Below are 22,755 nucleotides of genomic sequence, written 5' to 3'. Positions count from 1 at the left end.
TTTCGTTAGCACTTACATACGGGCAATGAGAGATAATGAAACCTGTTTATATACGTGTAATGAGGTGCTAATCGGGTGTTATTTCGGCAGGGAACCTTGGTACCCAGGCTACTTCCCTCTCCGCACTCGTAATTAACCAAAATTTGACTGTGAAAATGTTGTGATATTTGTTCTGATATATTCTATGCAATTCTATGCAAGTTGTAAACCTGCTCGTTTTTTGGACGCTTTTATTATGAAAGTTAATTTTACCAGTTGACAAAACGTATGCCGTGACATGGGTCGTCGAGGACGGGAGAAATTTAATGTTGGTTCGGCTAGTCGTAGAAGAACAGTCCTTCAAATTGAACCAGTTTCTCGCAGAAAAGAAAACGAAGGTAAAATCAATCTTTTTTTAATATTGTTGTGAATATATACTGTAAACGTTACTGTAAACGTTAAATGATTTATGTTTAGCCAGTTTAGGAAAAAGCCTTTGCTGGAGACGTCGAAATTCTTGTTGTATTTTTTAGGTTAGGTTAATAGGTTTCTAAGTCTTGAACACATGATACACATCTCCATTGGTATTTTTAAGACATGCAAGCAGCAAGCTGTACAACTTGTATTCATTACAGTTCTATGTTTTTCATAACGCCTTGCTCCAAACTTAAATATGAACAATGTTGGTTGATAATCTTTCAGTGCTCAATTTGTTAGTCACTTGGTTTTAACCACCAAAATGACATGAGGTCATTTCTCCTCAACTGATTTATTTTGGTTTTTCATAGAAAAATGCCCTAACCCTAACCTAAAAACTAACCCTAACCCAAGTTATACTATATTTTATACCCCAAACTGTCCCAAACCTGTTTCACAATTATTTGACCTTAATCCTAATTGCTTGGTCAAATGGTACAAATCAGGGTCTCTAACTATATAATTATGGTTGATATTTTAAAAAATGACAAATTATTTCTTTAAAAATAGGTACTGTTCAACTGAGTTCACGGAAAAGAGAAATTAATCCAACAAGCATTTCAGGTAGGTATACACTTATTATTTGGAAGTAATGAGTTTCATTTCCATGCAGACCTTGCAAAATTCTGCATTAGGGATATCCTGCATGCAAGATTGCAAGAACAAACATTAAATACCGGTTCTGCAATTGTCAGTGACGAAATTGTCATGCATTATCAAAGATTGCTTTCGATTTATGGTAGGAAAATGGTGGGAGAAGAATTCTATTGAAAAATTTAAAAATCTGTAATTTGGGCTTCCTATAGTATATTACTTGTTTCCTGTAGTTTAATACCTGGTACTCTACTTCTTAACAACAATATACTTTGAGAACCAATTGTGTAGTTAACTTTTGAGGCAGTCAATGTTATCTAAATAATCTACTCGTCTTCTAAGGTATTGGACTACTTGGTCAGTATGCTGAAAACAGTGATGAAGATGAAGGTAATTTTATTATCTTCAATTTAAAATTAGAGTCTCAATACATTGTTTAAACATTTGATCAGTTAAATCATCATTGTAGAGCAAGCCATGGAAGTTACAGTACTGTACGTAATAATTTTGCCCTTGGCAGGTTCATTTGTTCATAGAAAGCCAAATAAATATTGGAATTAATAAAATTTAGTCCAGTGCACTGCTCAGTTCAGTGACCTAGCTCATAGTTATTGTTATCACTGAACTCATTTGCAACTGTTTTCAAATATTTTTTGGACTTCCTATGGTTTTGTTGTCATATTTTGTGCAACTAACATTAAAGCCCTATTGGTATACCAATTACCAACATATCATATTTCTTTGTAATCAACCAAAATATTATATGGGAATGTTCAACTAAATGTGGGCCATATTTGAAAATATTTTCTTTTTAAATGAGACAATGCTTGCATGAGCACGTCTAGGAAATAAGTGTACCGGTGGAATGTAGAATTGAAGGGATAAATGATTTAGAATCAGAAGGAGATTGTGATATAGTCTATAGTTTAAAAAAATTCATTGCCCTTTTAAACACATTTATGCCTACGAACATCAACTCTATTGTTATATATTAAACTACTTACCAGGACTATTACAAGGATATTCTATGACAAGGTAATTTACATGTATGCCTTGAAAAAACGCATTTCAGCCGTAACCTTATAAAGAGATGTGCCATAGAGAAGAACAAAAAACACAACAAAAATCCAAACTTTGAAAGACTATATATAAACACAATGTGGATGGTAAAAAACATAATACCGTGTATGATTTATATGTAGTCTTTGAAGTTGTTTGGATTTTTGTTTTGTTTTTTGTTCTTCTCTATGGCGCAAAATTTTGTAACAAGAAAGTAAAGGTGCACTATAATTATTCGTACAAATTATGTGTTATCATACTTATTCGTGTGTGTTTGTGTTTTCGTTTTCTTCTGGAGTCGCTCTTTTTTTGGTCGACTCGCCTGTTGCGACTCGTTGTTGCGACTTGCTTGTTGCGACTCGCGAAGTCCCTTAAAAAGGGCTTTTAAGAGGCATTTATGCTGTATTTAGTGATATTTTACGGATGACCGTTTATGTAATCGCAACAACTCATGACTTTGTTTTTGCAGCACTAAATTAAGTTCTAAATTAATAGTTTTAAACATAAAATACAGAATTCGGTATAACGAAATATAAACAGAGGGTGAAATTCTTACCCAATGGCGTTTACAACTCCTATACTCTTGTCCATAAGCAAGATACGTTCAGAGTGAAAAACCAATAATTAGCTGAATCTATATTCGCATTAATTTTAGAACAGCAAGGTTCCTCCAGTGGTGAAGAGAATACAAAAGATTTAGATGAAACAAAACCTAGCGAAAACGTTCAAATTGACTCGAAACTTGATGACTTTTTCAAAGTATGTATATTAAATATTTGAATGTTAATTGTCGTTAATAGTGCCTGGTTTCAATTTATGGTCGTGAGTGTTGTGAAAATGTCAAGATGGCTGATGTGTGTGCACATTTTTGCCAAAAGTGTTTTGTAGCCTGGTTAATTAAGAAGCCATGGAACTTTTACCACAATATTCGATTAACTTGCTTTGAATATTCACTGTGTTTTAAATTAAGAGTGAATATGGTGCTTCAACTCTTCACCTTTTAATATTAAACACTTTTAATTAACAATCATCGAAGTCGCCAAAGTTAAAGTTTAAAACAGCGTTATATAAAAATAGCTTATTTCTTAAACTGTCAATACGACAATATAACCAGGGAGCAGCGTGGCAGCGTTTTCAAACAAGAAGTTGAGAAGACTTCTCACTACTAATCACCTTTGTAGTGTAGTTCTTTGTAATTCTGTATATTTCACTGTGATTTGAGACTATCAGTAGATGTCTTCACTGTCAGGAGACGGTAGCTGTGCTTATATTGAAATATATAGACAAAATTGTAAACATGCACTGCGAAAAATGCAATTCATTGACCAGTTGTATACACTCTCAACCACATTTTGGGTATAGTTAATCCATCAACATTTAATTTAGGTTCGAATATAAAGAATGATGTGCAACGCCTGAACGCCCAATCCGTAACCGAAAATTGTTATTCATAGTGAACATGCATTAATTTGTAGTCAGTATAATAGCTAGGCTGGGAAGGTTTATCTGTTTACCGATAAAAATCGATTTTTTAAAAAATTTTTCATTCGTACTGAATATAAACGATATTTTTCGCACATACATATAGGAATTATACGAATTTTTTTACCCCCGATAATACATACAATATAGGTCTGATCTATTCGTTTCTTTTTTAATTTTCAGGAGATAGAAGCAATAGGCACCGAAGATTCTACGTCAACGGAAGTGTCCGGTCAAACTGTAACTCGGGATTCAACAAGCCTGGAGGAACAAGCAGATGGGAGTGCAGTTTATCAAAACGTTAAAGGTTAGGCTGTGTATATGTTAGGAACATAGTGGAATAGCCATACAAGTAAAAGATAACGAGGTGGTTTACAGTTTACAAGTTTACAGTACTATATATATAAAAGAACAGACTTTCATGTTTTTCATAAGCAGATGAAAAGAACACTTACAAGTTACAACAGCCTACCGTAAATGATCGATTAAGCACCGCTACTCGAATAAGCGCCGCTGTCAATTAGCGCCGCACCTCGATAAAAAAAATTAATATAAGCGTCGCTGTTGAATAAGCGCCACGGCGCCTATTTAGGAAGATATAAATAAACGCTAAAAAATGTAGAATAAACGATTCTTTATTTAAACGCGTTAATCCTAACATCTAAACTATTGAGAACGACGACCAGGATTGAAACTTTAAAGTTTTATTGTCGAATATCTCTTACAACCGGGCTCATATGACAGTTCTGATAGTTTAAAATTTTCCTTCTTCCTAATTAACTCCGTGTCTAACTGGCTTGGGCATGTCGTTGATTCGCCGTATATGCTGTGAACTTAGCGGGAATCACCAGCCCAACTTCGCGCTTTCTTTTTCCTGTAACCTCTACCAAAAGTTTATTCGATTCATCGGCCTTCAGAAAATAATCTATTTGCTCACTTTGAAATAAGCGCCGCTGTCGAATAAGCACCGCTGTCAAATAAGCGCCGCGTCTTTAAATCGATATTTGCAATAAGCGCCGCGGCGCTTAATCGATCATTTACGGTAGTCTATACTAGATGTTTTGAAAAGAAATGCGATTTCTCTCTAATCTCTAGAGGGGAAAACTGGAAATCTCAGGATGATTAATTTTGTGGCGACCATCTTTTTGAAACATCTAGCTATATGAGAAAACGGATATGTTCTTAAGTCTGTAATAATTATTATGTATATGTGTGTGGAAAATGTTATTGGCCTGGAGAGTTGTGCAGTTTGATCTTATGCATTATAATTAACTAAACTATGTAACTTCCAGACTACGTTCTGCCTGAACCATGGCAAGAAGTATGTGATCCAACCACAAACTATGTCTACTATTGGAATACGCTGACCAATGAAGTGTCCTGGGAATTGCCACATATTTGTGGGCCTACCGAGATGCAAATATCTACAGTGGAAAATGTGCAACAGTCTAGTCTATCAGGAAATCAATTAGTTCAGGATAACCAAGATGAATATCAATCATCTTCAAGCGATGAAGAAAATACCGCTGAACCTAATGATAATACCATGCAAACTGCTGATCACGCTGAAGGTGTACATAAGGTTGCTGTTGAACTAGAGGAATCACCAATCCTGGGAACAGCCATTATACTTCCCGGTAGCACATCAGGGCTAGCAAAGAGGGAGATAGCAAGTTCATCGCCTGATAATCTTATTGCTGAACGTTTGGATCAGAATTTGAATAATACGTCTTTAAAATTGAATGAACAGTGTGAAGGTCTAAAACCTGAATCCTTGAGTATATCCCGTAAACGTGAAAGATCCGAAGAGGTGGATATATTTGAGGCTATAGCAGACGAGGGGGACGATAATAGTAAAAGTATGTAGAAAATAATATAGCTGGTTTTAGTTCGTTTTTTTGACAGAATTTTCGGTGAAATGGACATTTATGCGTTTTATAGACTAATTTTAGATCTGGGCGACAAGGAAATATATTACCACAGCTAGAAAAATCATGCTAAAATTAGTATAATTAGTAAAATGTGCAAATATACTTGGCAAATTTTGTATACTTTGTATTTCGTGCCGAAATGTGTAACTCATCAGTTACCGGCCGCAGTGCATGTAAAAGTATACAAATTTTGCTAACTTCGTATGGCTATATATGTTCCGTGCTTTACAACATTTCACAGCCAAACTTGGCAATTTTTACTAATTCTGAAAATGTTTTTTTATCGCCTAGATAAAAAACTCTATAGGGTGTAAAGTCCTTTGTCGATAGTGCTATCTTCGTTGGTGTATAGTTATTTTCAGGCTTGTCCTCATGACTCGCGTTTCGTACATTGTGCCATGATTCCCGGGGAGACATTGTCTCAGATAAGATTAAAATATATATATGAGCCATTCTGTTCGATTCAGCTATTTATCACGCGAGAACCGTCCGTCGATTACTTTCCATCGAAGTTGGGATAATTTTGCTATTCATTTTTTTTTAATTTAGAGGAACAATCGTCAGAATATTGGGATGAAGAGAAGAGAAAAAACGCTGTCGGTGAAGAAATGCCTGAATACAAACCTATGCCAGAGAATATTTCACCCAGTAATTCGACCGATGAACAAGATGACGATAAGTCAGTTGATGTTGAATCGGATGGTGAAGAAAGAAAAAAATGCGACGAGTCTAAAAGGTACTTGAATGTAGATATTGAGTATTGTTCTTCAAGATATTGCAAGCCGTAAATTTGAGGTCAGTATATATCATTACATTGTTATGGGTGATTTCAATATTTTTGGGGTTTTTGGGGACACCCTAGCTGTATATGTGTATAGAATTTAGAGCAACATTAGCATAGCACTATTAGTATTGTATTAAAGAATTAGCATATGAAACTGGGGTTGTAGGGGACGAATTTAGGGTTGTGTATAGGCAGAGGTAAAAGAGAATATTAAGTGACTTTGAGGAAAGTGGAATATACCTCTGATGGGTGAATTTAATGTTCCCCTTGTTATACTGTACGGTTTAAAACACTATATAAGAAAACAAAGATGAAGGAAAATTTGCTTCATAGAACTTTATTTCAATTCAGTTTTCTTCAGTTTAGTTTCAACTTTTTTTAATTGAGTGAATATATTTTTCGTGATAATTGCTAGCAGCTCTTGTATATATACAATTTGTAGGAAAATTTGTTGGGGAAAATATTTTCTTGCGCTATCAATCATGCATGAATCACGTTTTCATGAAACGCTATAATAATCGCTGCATGGTTTTAAGTATTTGACATAACGTTACACAATAAACAAATAGTATATAATCTATTACAAGTTTTAAAATTTTTTGTCTGTTATTAAACAGGCCTAAGTTGGATGACATCAATAATGATGATACTGATCCCATCGTACCGGCAAAAAAGGTGAAAGTTGATGAAGAGAACGATGAGGACGAGTCCGAAGAGGATTTCGCGGAAAAGCTTTTGGAAGGTCTTTCAATGTGTTCAGTGTTCTTGCGAATTTTGATAAGTGAATCTGAAGTTGATTGCATGCACCAGTCCTAATTTTACTGATCAAATCTGAAAACCCAAGTCAGGTATATAAGCTAAATATATATATATATATATATATATATATATACATATATATATATATATATATATATATATATATATATATATATATATATATATATATATATATATATATATATACATTCTATTTTCTTTTGCAATCTTTATTTGCAGGACGTTTTCATTCCACTCAGTGCCATAACAGTTATTTAATGCCACAACTCAATCTGACCAGCTTTAATTCTAGTCAAATCACTGATCTGACCCAGCTGATAATACACTGGATATAGCAACTATATATACCTACGAATATCGAGAGCTATATCCAGTGTGTAATCAGATCAGTGAAATAGATGGATTAACATCAATCTATTGCTCTGTTATATGTGTAGAATTTTTCGAGGGTAAAGCTGGTGATAATGTCACCTCTGGGGATGACATGGACGTAGAGAGTGATGAACAGCAGGATCTTCATGGACCAAAGTCCCTACTACCGCCCGAAGCATTTTTACCTAACCAAGCAGATAGACTTGTTGAAGAGGGTAGTGCTTCGCCTGCTGGTAATCTAAAATAAAATCAAACGAAAAAAAAATCAAAATCAAAAACCGCAAAATGAGAACATTTTCTAATTTTATCTGATTTATATTTAGATGTTTCTCGATCACGAGTTAATGTCGATAAAATTGCAGAAGAGGAAAATCAAAAATTAACGGTACACACCCATATTTATACATATATATATGTATATATATATATATATATATATATATATATATATATATATATATATATATATATATATATATATATATATATATATATACATCTTCGGACACATACACCCATATTTCGTTTTATTACAAGTGACAATGCATTATCACTTTTCTTACCATTTTCAATATTGTGAAAATTAGCTTTGAAATTAAACCTATATTTTACTCACTGCCAAAGATTGAAAGCGATTGTCGTCCCCATTCCAGTGAAACCGTGACATTAACTGCATATTGATGTGCTAAAGCATCGTTAATCCAAAGTTCGACGTGATATACCCGATTACCCCGACCTGCTCGTTTTTCTATAAACTAAACTGCATTTTTCACGATAGACTGAAATCCACGATCTTTGTCAGTTGTTGTCCAACAAACTGGAATTCCTCAACATTAACAAGGCTGGTGTGAACAAGCTATTGATAGTATTAATACAAATGGAGGTAAGAAGAATGGAGCTAAAAACAATGTTTATTGAAACATTTCTGATTATAATCACGTAATATGCACCTCGATTTGGTTTAAAAATTTTATTTTATAAATAAATGTCTACTGCATGCTCTTTCATTTACCCCTTTATGTGGTCATGAAGGCCTTCTCCATATTTTTTTTACTATCATGATAGTAACAAGACTCTAGTGATGGTTTTTGTTGCCTTTGCTACTCACGTGATTATTTGACAAACATTCACCTAGAATAATAGTATCGTATGAGTTTGTTCCTCCCCCAATTAATATTTGTGATTCAATAAGAAACAATCCGTACCGCTGGCGTCAACATGTTGATTTCCTGCCCGACGTATTTCATCACTGATAATTTCATAAAAGTAGATATAGGCGGAGCGTACCACCAAATTTATACAAAATAACAATCTCGGAACACATCCCATCACTAAAAATGTGACTACAGCAAGGCATTGCGCAGATTATAGCGTTATATATGCACTGAAGAATAAGGCTATATATCTATGTAGATCATACATTCTACTGACTAACACCACCAAACTGATTTATGAGATTTAATAGGTTCTACAGAGCATTTAGTGTCCAGATTTATAGATTAATGCAGGTCATGCACACTCTGAAGTAATTTCAGTTTTGTTTGTCCTTTGAGATTTTTAACCAAAATTTTCAAGTGCTGTGTAATCTCAAAAATCTAGAGTTGACAAAACCGTATGGCAATTAAAGTCAATTGAAAACTTTGCTAACACATCCATTTAACAGCTAAAACAATAAAAGTGTACGCACATACAGCTGATAAATCGATTATATAACAGTTTTACATATATTGACTCTGTCTAAACGACAGAGCATAGACAGCGACAAAAAATCCGTGTTTGCACTTAACTCATGGTTACGTGGAATGATTTTGCATTTTATGCATGCATGTATATAAATGAGCGAGCTATACAAGATCATGCATGATGTACTTCTTTAGAGAGGTGATAGTGAAGGGATCGTATAACGTTTATGCTGTTTTCATCTCTCTATGTAGACAAGAATTAAAGATTGGCGTGAGGGCAATCTCAGCAGCGCATACATGGTGAAAAAACTACGCGATGCAGCCGAGGAATTAAAAAGTTATGAACAATCGGCTATACCACAAGGATGGAGCTGCAATTGGGACAGGTACTGTATTTCATCGAGTAGAACTTCTATCAGTCAAGCAATTTTCTTTCAATGTGAGACCTTTCAGGTTAAAGGAAGTAATTTTGGATCACTAAGAAATTTACATGTGGTCATAACCGCATTGGAAAAACGCTTTTTGATTTTTCAATTCATGTTTGTAAATTGTATGGCCAAAATTGAACTTGCGTGTGAAGTAGCTCAGATGGAGTTCCGTTCGCTTCTATATAAAAAGATAAATTGGATTTGTTCGAAATTATTTATTCTTCACATTGTATATGGCGGACTTTTTTAATGTTCAACCAGCTAACAATTTTTTTTCAGCAAAATAAATAAGTACGAGCTCGATATGAATCTTAGGCTAGATTTCAGCTAATATATAAGTACATCAATGTCAATTACCTTTCCCTTATTACAATTAACATGCAGTATTGGCTTCGCGTTAATCGTGAACAAATATATATAGCTGAGAATACATGTCAAATTATATGTCAAATTACATGTCTACTAAGTTGGGCTTTACTTGATATGCAAACCCTGAGAACGTCAACTAATTTCTACACCGCGTGGTATTGGTACTATATGCATTGGGAAAATAAAACATAACATTTATCAAGAAAGGGGTATTTAATTTAGCTCCAAGAACTTTGAGTTTTGGAGTAGAATAGAACACATGAAGGTTATCGGATATTTCGTGCATTTCCAAAAGCAGGTTATTCTTTGATGTTAAATGTTTTTTAAACATATAAAAATACTCCCTAAGGCATACGACGTGGTTTCTGCGAGATCAAGAACCAAGTATAGTTCATTTTAGGTTGATTATATTTGGCTAAAGGAGTGTATTCATGCAAACTTAATTAAAAAAAACAATACAAAGAACTGAAGGAATGCAGCTGGTTCAGTATAACATGGTCGATACTTTCATTGCATTAGATGTTATTATTTATTAATCGCCAGTCTCATTTATAGCCTGCTCAATTGTGACTTGATTTTGCTTCCAAAGTATAGGACATACAAACGAACATCGAAAAATCCTTATTTGGGCAATAATTTTCCGTTTATTATACAATGCATGGTGTGGCCATTATTACTGGCCTCGAAATTACCATCGAACCTGTTCACACATGCATATAGTTTGTAAATTAACGTGGTCCTTTTTGGACCCGTCACCCATCAACTTCCATTCCGACAAAGCATTTTATGCATGCGTACTACTAATATATGATTTGCATGACGATCGAGGAATTATACGATGAATAGAACCACGTCTACATATATGGATCATTATTATATACACAAGCGCCAGATATGAGATATGCTGCAATTTCATTGATTGGCTACTAGACAGATATTAGCTCATATCTGTCTAGTAGAGAAAGTAAACAAAATGGCCGAAAGATTTGGGGAGTTGAGTGAAATAGAAATCCAAGCTTTATAGTTAATAATAGCACACCAAAATGCACCGAAAGGGCGACAAAGTTTGTGTATATATAATAAAACAGTTATTCTGCTAACTCTCGTCGTATATGGCCGATAGCCAACGCCTCGTCGGCTTAGTATCACCTCATATACGACTCGAGTTCGCAGAATAACTGTTAAATATTATATTTTTATATCTTGAATAATTGAGGCTAGTTTTCATATAGTCGTAATTGTCGTGTCACTATCAGCTCATATACGACTCAAGTTCGCAGAATAACTGTTAAATATTATATTTTTATATCTTGAATAATTAAGGCTAGTTTTCATACAGTCGTAATTGTCGTGTCAAGCCAGTCAAGGTGGTTGATGTATTAGAATATTGCCATGTGTTAGCAGTGAATAAAGAGAATACAGAGAGTAAAAAGAAATTTCAAATTGGACTACTTCGCATCGGTGAAAATGGCTTGTCTAACAAACCGTTTTCTGTCCTAAATTTTAAAGATCCATTTATAAATATGGTGGATGGTTATTTTTGCTCAGAAAGAGTGAGAGGTTGCATGAGTAGATCCTAGAAAATATAGTCAGTGCAGATGGTTTGACCTGGGTGTGACATTAGCATGCTGCTTTTAATCAACGGTTTCGATATCACACATATATATATATACACCCATTTGCAAAAACGTTGGCCGCAGATAGATAGATAGATAGATACTCGAAATCTTATTAGAATTGCATATGTTGTGTAATATGATTGAAATCCCATGCAAATGTAATCATATGCAATTCTAATTAGACTTCGAGTATCTATCTATCTATCTATCTGCGGCCAACGTTTTTGCAAATGGGTGTATATATACATACATATATATATATATATATATATATATATATATATATATATATATATATATATATAAATATATATATATATATGCTCTTTTTGGATGTCTATTCGGCCTATGCCTCGGCGTTGATTGATTTGTCGTGTTGATCCAAGTCCGCGAACGATTATTGAGTGGTTATTCATTTCATTAAACGCCGCGTTTACCATGCACATCAAAGAAAATTTTTGGTAACACTTACCAGGTGAGTTAGGTAAAGAGATTAAAGTTGGCCTTTGGAATGACATATATTGAAGAAAGAAAATAAATGGGAGTAAGTATATAGGCTAAGCTATGTTGTCAACACTGAATTTTCCATATGAAATAATATCGTTCGTTAAAATTATGTTTGCAAATTTGGCATATTTTTTAAACCTGGGTTGACAACTTAGCGAAAAGTGTATGGGAAATATTTAGGATTTTAGTCCATGTGTTTAAGATAGAGGTCATTTATACTAGAATTATGCTCCTGCATTTGTATATAAATATAGCCTATTGATTCGGTAATCTTGCTGGAACATGGTTGGATCTCTTCAAACACCTCAAGTCCAGTAGGAAATGTTAAGTATGCACATGCAAACATTTTCTTTTGGACCTTGAAAAGAATTAATCCGGCCATGGTACTTTTGTTTCAAAAGCATAAATGTTTCCATCAATGTTTGTGTCTATAAATACCTTAGTTTCTGTAGTTTGCCCTGTGCGTTATTTGGGTGTTAATCGTTCCCTTTTTTTTTCTTCTCCTTCTCAGCACTTATAAGAGATATTTCTACACAAACGACAAAACTGGCGAATCACAATGGGATTACCCACAAACGCCGTCTGAGACGTTTCCAATTGAAAAACAGAAAGTCGTATCAGGTAATTTTAATGGTGATCATTCGTCAATTTTATATTGAATATTCTTTTTAACTGCATGTGGCTTCTTTGGGCACTCGCTGTGTTTACAGGGTGCTTCCAAAGATCTGAAAACTATATTGAAATAATCTTTCATACATCTATAAATTTATGCAGAAACTAACATAAAAGAAAGCTCGTCGTCGTACAGCGTGTCAAAGTCTTCTATAGAAAGCCATATATATCACCCAAATATCCTTCAAAACGCTACATATCCAGTTGTAACAGTCTCTCCGAGTACCTCTGTTTCAACGCATATTGGTCCAGGTAAATGTAATTGAATACAACTCTATATTTTCCTACGTGGCTTCTACCGCGCATCTCTTTCAAATGAACGAGTCAATTTTATATAAAATTAAATTATGATGTTTTTAACAGGAATCTCCAGCTTTGGATTGTCCATGAATGAAACCAACTGCAATATGTTCTCGAGTACTGTTAATCCTGATCCTAACAATGCAAACGTATATCCAGCTTTTCAGCCGACGCAAAATCCGATTCCAACTGACGTCACAAAAGGTCTGTAATAGATATACGCGCTGAAATATCTCAAGAGCAAGTGGACTTTCGAGAATTGATTCCCTTGAAACCCCTGAAAAATCCCTAAAAACCTGTATGTCTATAACCTTGCATTCCGGTTTCAAAGACTACATCCAAAAGCTCACTCATAACTGCTGAAGTGGGATATCTCAATCTCCACTTCTTCTCATAACGGTATTTTCAGTCGAATAAGAGCTGATTTTCAGTGTTTTTCCTAATATACCTTAAATCCTTCCACTGATTAATAATAGTAATTACACTGAGTGGAGTGCAATTTGGTGTGAAATCAAACGCGTGATTACAAAACTTGTAATCAAAAGTTTGATTTCACACAAAAATTGCACGTCACGAAGTGCAATTTCCACTTTATTATATTCATTTTGAAATCATACAAAAAATTAAGCAAATTCAAAACGATTTATTGGCTGAAAGAACCGTAAACGGTGTAAAATTTGAGTAATTTTCATCTATTTTTGTCAAGAAATTTTGCAGCGCATTTAAAAATTCAAAATAATATAAAAATTTTGTGACATTTTCCCCTGTAATTTGATTGAATATTTACACTGAAATACCAAATCTGATTGGTTATAGTGCTGCAGAGCTTCAATCTTATTGGCTTTTACTATATAATATGCAGTGTTAACATACGAATAATATACGAATCCGCAATCTCACTCGTTCGATATCACTCTCAACACTCGAAATAAATTCCATATTTCGGCGCATCCATGTATTATTCGCTCTATAAATGTTGTGATTAATGCTCAAAAATAGTGCGATTTAGGAATTTATTATATTCATTTAGAAATCAATGGTGTTTCTTGCAATTTGATTGGTTAAAAATAGTCTGATTAATTCCCAAATCGCACTATTTTTGAGCATTAATCACCTCATTTATAAGCCAATGAGATTGAAGCTCTGCACCACAATAACCAATCAGATTTAGTATTTCAGTTAACTATCCAATCAAATTACTGGGGGAAATGGAACAAAATTTTATTCTGAATTTTAAATGCCCCGCAAAATTTCTTGACAAAAATAGATAAGGATTACTCGCATTTTACACCTTTTACGGTTCTTTCAGCCAATAAATCGTTTTGAATTTGTTTAATTTTTTGTATTAATCACACTATTCTTTGTATATAATAAAGTGGAAATTGCACTTCGTGTCGTGCAATTTTGGTGTAAAATCAAACGCGTAATTACAATTACAATTGTAATCACGCGTTTGATTTCACACTAGCTTGCACTCCACTCAGTGCAATTACTATTATTAATCACACTATTTTTAAGCAATCAGATTGCAAGAAACACCATTGATTTCAAAATGAATATAATAAAGAAAGTTATTGTTTGGAAATAACAAAATTAATATATGTCATTGGTCATGCCTCTTACAGTTAATATATGTCATTGGTCATGCCTCTATGACAAGTTTTTATGTGACAAGTTTTAATTGTTTGTCTGTATACGCCCAACTTTGACAATTTTTTCTATGACAAGTACACTTGTTCAAAAGTCATAGAAAAATTGTGCAAATTTTGTTCGTCTGTATGAGTCAACAAAAAAAAACTTGTCATATAATGTGAGCACTTGTATGCGGTTGGCCAGCGGACTATATAGTATCCTCATTATCTGAGAAGAATTCAAAATCCGTACCGGAAGAAGAAATAGGTCAAATAAGACCTTGAGGGGGGGTGTAACGATAGCACAGGTGGTCACGTGCCCCAGAGGTACTTAAGGGCAACGCCTCATGTAAACTGTCGCAAACAAGCTAGAACGCGGCAGAAAGTGGAAAGCCGGTCGATTAGACTAACGACTCTAATGCTGATGTCCAATCGGCGCTTGGGGCCAACGTGGGGGGGGGAGGGGGAAGACAAAAATACAAAAAAAACCGCTTTTGTTAGAGCCCTTCTTGATGGCTTTGTGTTTCAATTATTTAGCAAGCGTTGCTTTCATTTGATATCCAGTTGACCAGGGCAAATGATTCAAAGTGTCACTCAAGCAGCATAAAATGGTGTGCAATTGCCGGGCGTTCCCTCCCCTTTGTTGGCCCCGAGGCTCCGTCGAGGGAACGTAGTTTGACCTCACTTGATCAGCTTCGTTTTCGCGACCCGTCTTGGTTGCGACCGGCGCACGCTGGCAAACTGATCGCGGTTTTAAGGTCATTGGTACCATGCAAACCTCCACATCGACCGCGCCCACCAACTAGGATGTTCAAGTTTAGGGATATTTTCTGAGTTTTGGGAGGAGACATGTTCGATAAGGCGTGGGCATGTGCAATTGTGTAATAAAAGAGTGTGGTTAATGCATTGTTCAGTAAGGACGCGGAAGTCGCATTCGCGGATTTCTGACCCAGAACTCTATCCATCCGCGTACGGTTGAATTCAGACAAAAGGGTAATGAGAATGCTATAGTATTCTCATTATCTGGGAAAAATTCAAAATCCGTACCGGAAGAAGAAATAGGTAAAATGAGACCTTGAGGGGAAGGAATAACGATAGCACAGGTAGTCACGTGCCCCAGAGGTACTTAAGGGCGACGCCTCATGTAAACTGTCGCAAACAAGCTAGAACGCGGCAGAAAGTGGAAAGCCGGTCGATTAGGGAAAAACTATCACCCACCTCCCTGTAGGTCAACAGTAATCCCCGTTTTCAGATGGTACCCTTCAGCCGTTCGCGGATTTTTGACCCAGAACTCTATCCATCCGCGTACGGTTGAATTCAGACAAAAGGGTAATGAGCGAGAATGCTATAGTATTTTGCAATGGCGCGCTTACGTTGTCCGCTGTACGATTACATCGCTGGCTGCAAACTAAAATGTCAAAGTAAACAAAGAAAATAAAACTTGTCAAAGAAAAACTTGTCATAGAAAATTGGTTGTGCATACACGCGTGCAATTGCCAATTAAAACTTGTCATATAAAAACTTGTCATAGAAAACTTGCTCGTCTGTAAGAGTTTTCTCACTCGTGAGTGCGAGTGAGGTTTTTGAATACAGGCGATAGTCTTTGAAACGGGAATGTTTGCTATGTGACGCATAGATTGGACCGATTATAGATTAGTTTTTTCAGACTTGCATGCATGTCCGCTGAAATACTGCATCAGCTTTCCTAGAAGAGAGGCCCCATGCATGTAGAAGTATAATAAATACTTTTTTCATTTTTTACCCCGAGAATTTTTGTAACTCTATTTACCAAAATATAATCTGCAACTTTAGGGCTAAGTTTGCAAAAATATCATTGTTATAGACTTTCGGGGTTCACGTCGGGGTTCGAATCTTTAGTGGAAGAGCCTTGAGAATTTACATGCATTAAAATCTGCTACATTAAAATCCATCTGCCAAATATAAAGTTACAGGCGTTCATAAAGTTAAAAACACGCAATTTTACCAGGTCATATATCTATTACAATAATTACAAGCAATAAATGATAACTACCAGGAAGATAGGTTACTGGGATACAAAAGCATTTTTAAATTTTTAAATAGAGTATATTTAAAAAAATTATATTGGTGTGCTTTTTATGTGGTTTTTGGGGGGACATATGCATGTAATTCTCTATTTAAATTTTTGTTTTATCGAAATAAAAAAGTATATATTCCCCAAAACTTGGCACGTACACTTTGTCTACGATATGTAAATAGAGCTCGTATCTAAAAAGCATTCTATAACTTAGATCCCTATAGACTCGACGATGACAGCCCTCCTGCACCCGGAAGCACCACAGAGCATGGTATGTAAATAGTTTGATTTGATGTATTTGTGACCATTTCTTTTATTTTGTGGCACACCACGCAGTGATGATTTTAAGTTTATCATTATCTAGAGGTCACACCAACGCCTCCGGGATCGTCTTCACCCCCGCCACTTCCAAACGATTTGGAAACGATCGCCCCACCACCCCCACCACAGGAACCACCTCCTGTTTCAGAGGATTGCAAACAGTCTATCCAGTAAGTTATATTGTGAGGTTGCAAAATCTGTAAAATAGATATCACTTGATACGTAAACAAGACGCCTGCCCAGGCGTTTACTCCGCCTGCAGCGAAATATAATGCGGTTAGGAAGAATGTTGCCTCTCAAGCAAGGTTCTCAAAAGCATAGTTCTTACGGTTTATAAATCATCAGCAGTACGCTCTATTATACTAAAATGCAAAATCTAAAATTCCTTAGATCGCTCTGAAAATTTCAATGACATTCATCATAGAATATAGCAGCAATTACTCATTTAAATTTTTGGGTGCAAGCATAGAAAAGCGAAGGATAGAAGTTCGCCAATATTTTTATTACAGTTCCGCCATATATGCATGTGTAAAACGTCAAAGGTTTGACGTCAGATTATCCACAAATGCTACGTACGTGTATCTATTATCAAGGAGCGCGTTTAAATAAATTATTAGCATCAAATGTGGTAAAACAACTGCCTATAATAGACAGAAAAAAATTCTCGACGTTCCACCTAAGGGCCTTCGTCAGGGGAGTTAGTCGAGCAGGTTTTTGTCTATTTTAGGCAGGTGTTATACCGCATTTGATGCGAATTTATTTTGTTAAATACGCTGCCACGCTGTTTCATGATTATAGGTTTGACATTTTTGCGATAAGCTAGATTTTTAAGTTCCCTAAAAAAGAATCGATCCCAAGGTCTCTATATAGCACCAACGCCTTAATCGCCGAGCCATTAGGAAGCTATCTTACCTCATTCTATAATCAAATTTGGTTTTATTACCTTTTAGAACTGAGCATGTAGATAAAGGCGGCAAGATAAAGGCAAGACCTTTGATAGATTACTCCGACCTTGTTATGGATAGTCCACCTCATCTAACCAACGTTAATGTAAGCGCACCTCTGGGGCTTTATCTGGTGTACATTTGTAATTAATTTTTTCTTATAGCCGAAAATGTTGGTTGCGTTTCCTTTTGCGAATGACTATGGCTTCACGGAAAATCTTAATTAATCAGAATACAAAATAATTAATAGAATAATCAATCATACTGTTGGCTAATTATTAAAATCAGTCTTCTAGACCAGGTTGTACGAAAGGTGCATGCATAAAAGGGCTATCCACCGAATTGTAATTTTTTAAGTGAACCGTCAATTTAAGAATACCATGGTTTTAACAATTAAGGAAAACCACTATGGATAAACCGGTGGATGTAGCGCTATCCGCTTTCGTACAACCGGCCTTTGCATTCTACTTTTTGATATTAACCCAAGATTTCTATATTTTATCGTATTCCTTCCTCTTTATTCCTTTTTAGAGTCAAGGAAATCGGAGTTCAGGATCATCTCCTGTCCCTGTGCAGCCAATTACGAAGCAAAAAAAGAAAAAGGTTTTTCAATTGATACTCTTAACTGTTATTATATGAAAATATAATATGGATGCTATAGTGGGTTATAATATCCATACTAATATCAATTTCCATACTATCGGCACATAGTATGGAAAAAGTATGGGTGCATGTAGTCTATTTCCACAGTATGGATGGTGAAAAAGATTCCAGTGTATTTGCGACATAAGTTCACTTCCTGGACCTTCATTTTTTGGTGGGCAATAGACAGACGACGCATTTTGAAATTTTTAGTTAAGACCAAAATTCATATAATTCGTGACAAGTCAAACTGTATCAATACCATTAATTATACAGTAGGAGGCAAAAGTTTGAGTCCAGTGACTGTATTTCTTTGTTTCAGCAGCATATATTAATATTCTACAGAAAACCTTACCGATAAGTGAACTAGAAAAAAGTAAACAAGTAAACAGAAAAATACATGCTGTACAACAACTATGAGATGTTATGATATTCATTTTTACGTATTTTAATGTGCAAACATGCATTTACATGTCATTGCTTAGTTCCCTCTTTTTTGCTCTTGAAATGACCTTTATTCTTGCTCGCATAGATTCCATAGGTTTTTTAATGTCACACGTTCAATACCTTGCCAGCATTCGTTGACCACTTGCCTCAAGTCAGCCTGGCTGGCGGGTCTGTGCCTCGCCCTCTTCCGGTTAAAACGGTTCTACAAGTGCTCCATAGGTTTTAGATCTGGAATATGAGGTGGAAAGCCATGACAACGAGATCACCAGAATGAGTTTGCTTCTAAACGATTTCTGGCACATAGAAGATGTGCATGTGCTTAGGGTGATTATCATGTAGTTAGACGTGCGATCATCTTTGTACCAGATGAAATTCCATGTCCTTGAAGAATTGGATGATACTTTTCTTTAATTAGGATCCTATTATATCTTTCAATATTGCCAAACCGAGCATGACCAAAGCAGCTAAAAGTTTGCTTGAGTAGGATTTAGTTTCTTCGAACCTCTCCAAGGTTAGTTGCATACCACCTTTTTAAATTCTCACTTCTTCTGCGATCTTACGAGGAAAGAATCCTTCAATACTTAATGGAACTATTTGTCCTTGTGCACCATCACTTTGCCCTTTTTCCTACCCATCTTGGGCAGTGTAAAGGAATGAGAACTTTATTTTGTTATAATTTAGATCATTAGGACCAAAACAGTGTGCAATTAATATAGTTTACAGTACTGAAACACTAGCACGCATGTCTTAACTCCAATACGCTGCCAGGATTTAATACTGGAATTCTACAACGACTGGACTCAAACTTTTGCCTCCTACTGTACATATATAGTATATGACTTGTATCTATTTTGTGACAATATGCCTTTGTTAATCTAGTCGAAATCGTCTGGCGCCATTCGAACTTCCAAAGTAAAACAGATGTCGTCATTAGTACAAAAATGGCAAGCTATCAAAAGGCAAGAGGAGGTTCTGTCTGAAGACGAAAGTGATGAGGAACATAGCGCAGCTAAAAATGAAGCACAGATAGAACAGTGGCGACAGGAACAAATCAAAAGGTAGTTTCTACTTGTCTCATAATCGTCAGAATTTAACGTTAATTTCGTTTGTTTAGCTAACGTTCACTTTGAGAATTGCAATATGCACGAACAATGGCTAATGTAATTATTTATGCAAATTTGCCATGACTGGAATTAATGAACTAAAGATTTTGCTCAAATAAGACCTCGTCCTAATAATTTTAGTGGCGGCTTTTGAATATCTACATCTAAAGTACGAATTGCAAAGTAAAAACCAAAGTAAAAAAAAGAGAGTATACTGTCAAAAAAACTTCCAAAAAGAGACCAAAAGAAAATGGCCGTTCTGTATGCATACAAGCAACATAATAACCTCATTGTCAGTTTTTCATTAGCCTACAAATACAGTAGCCTACAAATAGGTAGCTACTAATAGTTTTGCCAACGATCAAGAATAGCAGATATTCGTGTTTATAATACACTGGTGGTCAAAAAGAACTGCTCAAATGTTGCTATTGTCGTATGTAACAAGAATCGTAACAATCAATCTTTTATTGTACACTAACGGTCAAAAAAAAAATGTTTAGATACAAATTCATAACGAAGAAGCGAATATAGGAGAGAGTTTCATAGGCATTTTGGATAATTCTCTTATTCCAAGCATAATTTCAGTAATGTAATGCAACCTGCCACACCTCCCAGATAATCAAACAATGGTTTCATGGTAAGAGGGAGTGACAGAAATGAATTGGCCTGCAGTCAAAATAACTTAACCCTATATTGAAAATCTGTGGGACAATGTCAAGGGGATAGCCCAAGAAAGGAATTCATTCATAAAGCATCCATGATTTATGGGTTGCTGTAAAGACTGTCCATAGGATGAATTTCTTTTGACCGCTCAAGATTACCACCTTAACAAAAAGTATGCCACGCCGGTAAGTCCGTCATCAATTATAAGGCCAAAGGAGGGTCAACAAAATATTAATATTTCATATAGCTTAGCATGTAATCTAGTCTATATTTACTCGTATATATTGTTGGAGGGACAGTTACGTTCATTTGAAAGCATTTTAACTTGTTTTGAGCAGTTCTTTTTGACCGCCAGTGTAATAATTACAAATCATTTCTGAATCAATAACAATTTAATTTAATCCATTTGGGTTTTATAAAACAAATGATGACTGTTTTCATTGTATTGGAAAGAATATTTTATAATAGCAAAATTGCAATTTCTTCCTTATAGTGGGATGGCCGTAGACAATCCAAATTTTGAAAAGATTACAGGGGACTGGCGTGAACGTGTACGTAAGGCGAAATTACGTGCTTTAACCGATGCTAAATAGTCCAAATATGCATTCTATTCTGTAATGAAGAACATTACTTGTATACGAACTTTTTTTTTCATTGCGCTCATGCAAGCATTCAAATTACATATATGTTATTTACCGGCTGCGAGGTCAGGATACAACGGCCGAAGGACGTTTTTTGAGACCGAGGGGAAATATTTCTCTATCCGGGCCGAGCAAAGCGGTAAATAACGTATTTATTTTTCTTACAAAAAGTAGCGTTCGGTCGTATTATCATTGACATTGTGTAGTCAGCCTCATGCAGCAATGGCGACAAAAACATAACCAATCAAAACCTGAACTGGTTAATTTACAGAATTTCACTTCAATTAATCGTGATAATCATTTGGTCCATACATTTTAAAAATCTTTAGAAAAACAAAACAAATACGCTTTCGGTGGAGCATAAAGTATAGTTCTGGACCGTGATCAGATATCGTAAAATTCCGCCCGCTGCTATACAACCAATCAGATTGCAGGAAAGGCTAGGATTCCTCCCGCTGCTGATTTGTAAAAAAATAAAATAGGATACTTTCTAGTTTCCTTTTTTGTGAAAAGAAAAATATAAAAGAAACGTTAACTTGTGTAAAGATGTACAGTATACAATATACAATATTATTTAATAATCTCTGTAGAATCTTGTAAGTCATGTAAAGCCTTCCAGCAACCATATGAATGAAACTGGTTAGCGAATTTAAGTTTTTTAGAAGTCGAATTGTGACGGCACTTTCCACCGTCGTATGGAACTCCAGATTCAGGGCCTTGAATGCCTAGGTTCTTAACTGATTTATACATAGTTCAATAAAGGCATAAAAAAAATGGCTAGTATCCATCATGCCTTAATTCCAATGTATATGGTCCGACTGCGTGATCCAGGTTCGTTTATATATCGATGTTTCTCTAGCAATAATAATCATTGTTAGACTCTGAGTTGACGAGAGCTACGTATGTCTTTACCAAGGATAGGATTGCGTTTATTAGGTATTGTGTGTAAAAAAATTAATATTACAGCTGCTATAGTTATATATGTGCAAGAAAATGATTAAATGAATACATGCATATGCACTTCCTACAACAGCGTGTCTTGGTTTAAAATTTGGGAAGTGTTTGAAAGTCACGAAAAATACACCTCCTAAAAGATACACCGCCCAAACTGAATACACCGCTCAAAAAGCGTCGTTTTTCTAAAAAAGGACAGTTGAACTCTAGTGAAAAACACGTTTTGCATGGAAACGTACAATGTTTACCTTATTCTTTTTGGGAGATCAAGAAAAAGTTATTCTTCTGCACGGTAAAACTTATTCAATGTTTCGAATA

At 35.2% G+C, this 22,755-nt stretch overlaps 1 protein-coding gene across 1 annotated transcript; it reads left to right on the top strand.

The window, feature by feature from the left end:
• Positions 1 to 133: 133 nt before the first annotated feature.
• Positions 134 to 21,957, top strand: LOC114530120 (formin-binding protein 4-like). The gene is made up of 21 exons (XM_028551709.1): positions 134 to 377; positions 967 to 1,020; positions 1,393 to 1,440; positions 2,765 to 2,868; positions 3,775 to 3,898; positions 4,884 to 5,450; positions 6,072 to 6,258; positions 6,924 to 7,048; positions 7,524 to 7,691; positions 7,782 to 7,843; positions 8,237 to 8,341; positions 9,393 to 9,526; positions 12,575 to 12,684; positions 12,838 to 12,987; positions 13,099 to 13,239; positions 16,937 to 16,993; positions 17,087 to 17,213; positions 17,994 to 18,093; positions 18,519 to 18,590; positions 19,956 to 20,134; positions 21,336 to 21,957. The coding sequence occupies exons 1-21, from the start codon at positions 278 to 280 to the stop codon at positions 21,433 to 21,435; spliced, it is 2,814 nt and encodes a 937-aa protein (XP_028407510.1). The 5' UTR covers positions 134 to 277; the 3' UTR covers positions 21,436 to 21,957.
• Positions 21,958 to 22,755: the final 798 nt, after the last annotated feature.

Source organism: Dendronephthya gigantea, unplaced genomic scaffold (assembly GCF_004324835.1).
Source record: "Dendronephthya gigantea isolate DGI-Jeju-01 unplaced genomic scaffold, DenGig_1.0 000060F, whole genome shotgun sequence".
In the NCBI taxonomy this organism is placed as follows: domain Eukaryota; kingdom Metazoa; phylum Cnidaria; class Anthozoa; order Malacalcyonacea; family Nephtheidae; genus Dendronephthya; species Dendronephthya gigantea.
This window is presented reverse-complemented; position numbering and strand designations above follow the sequence as displayed.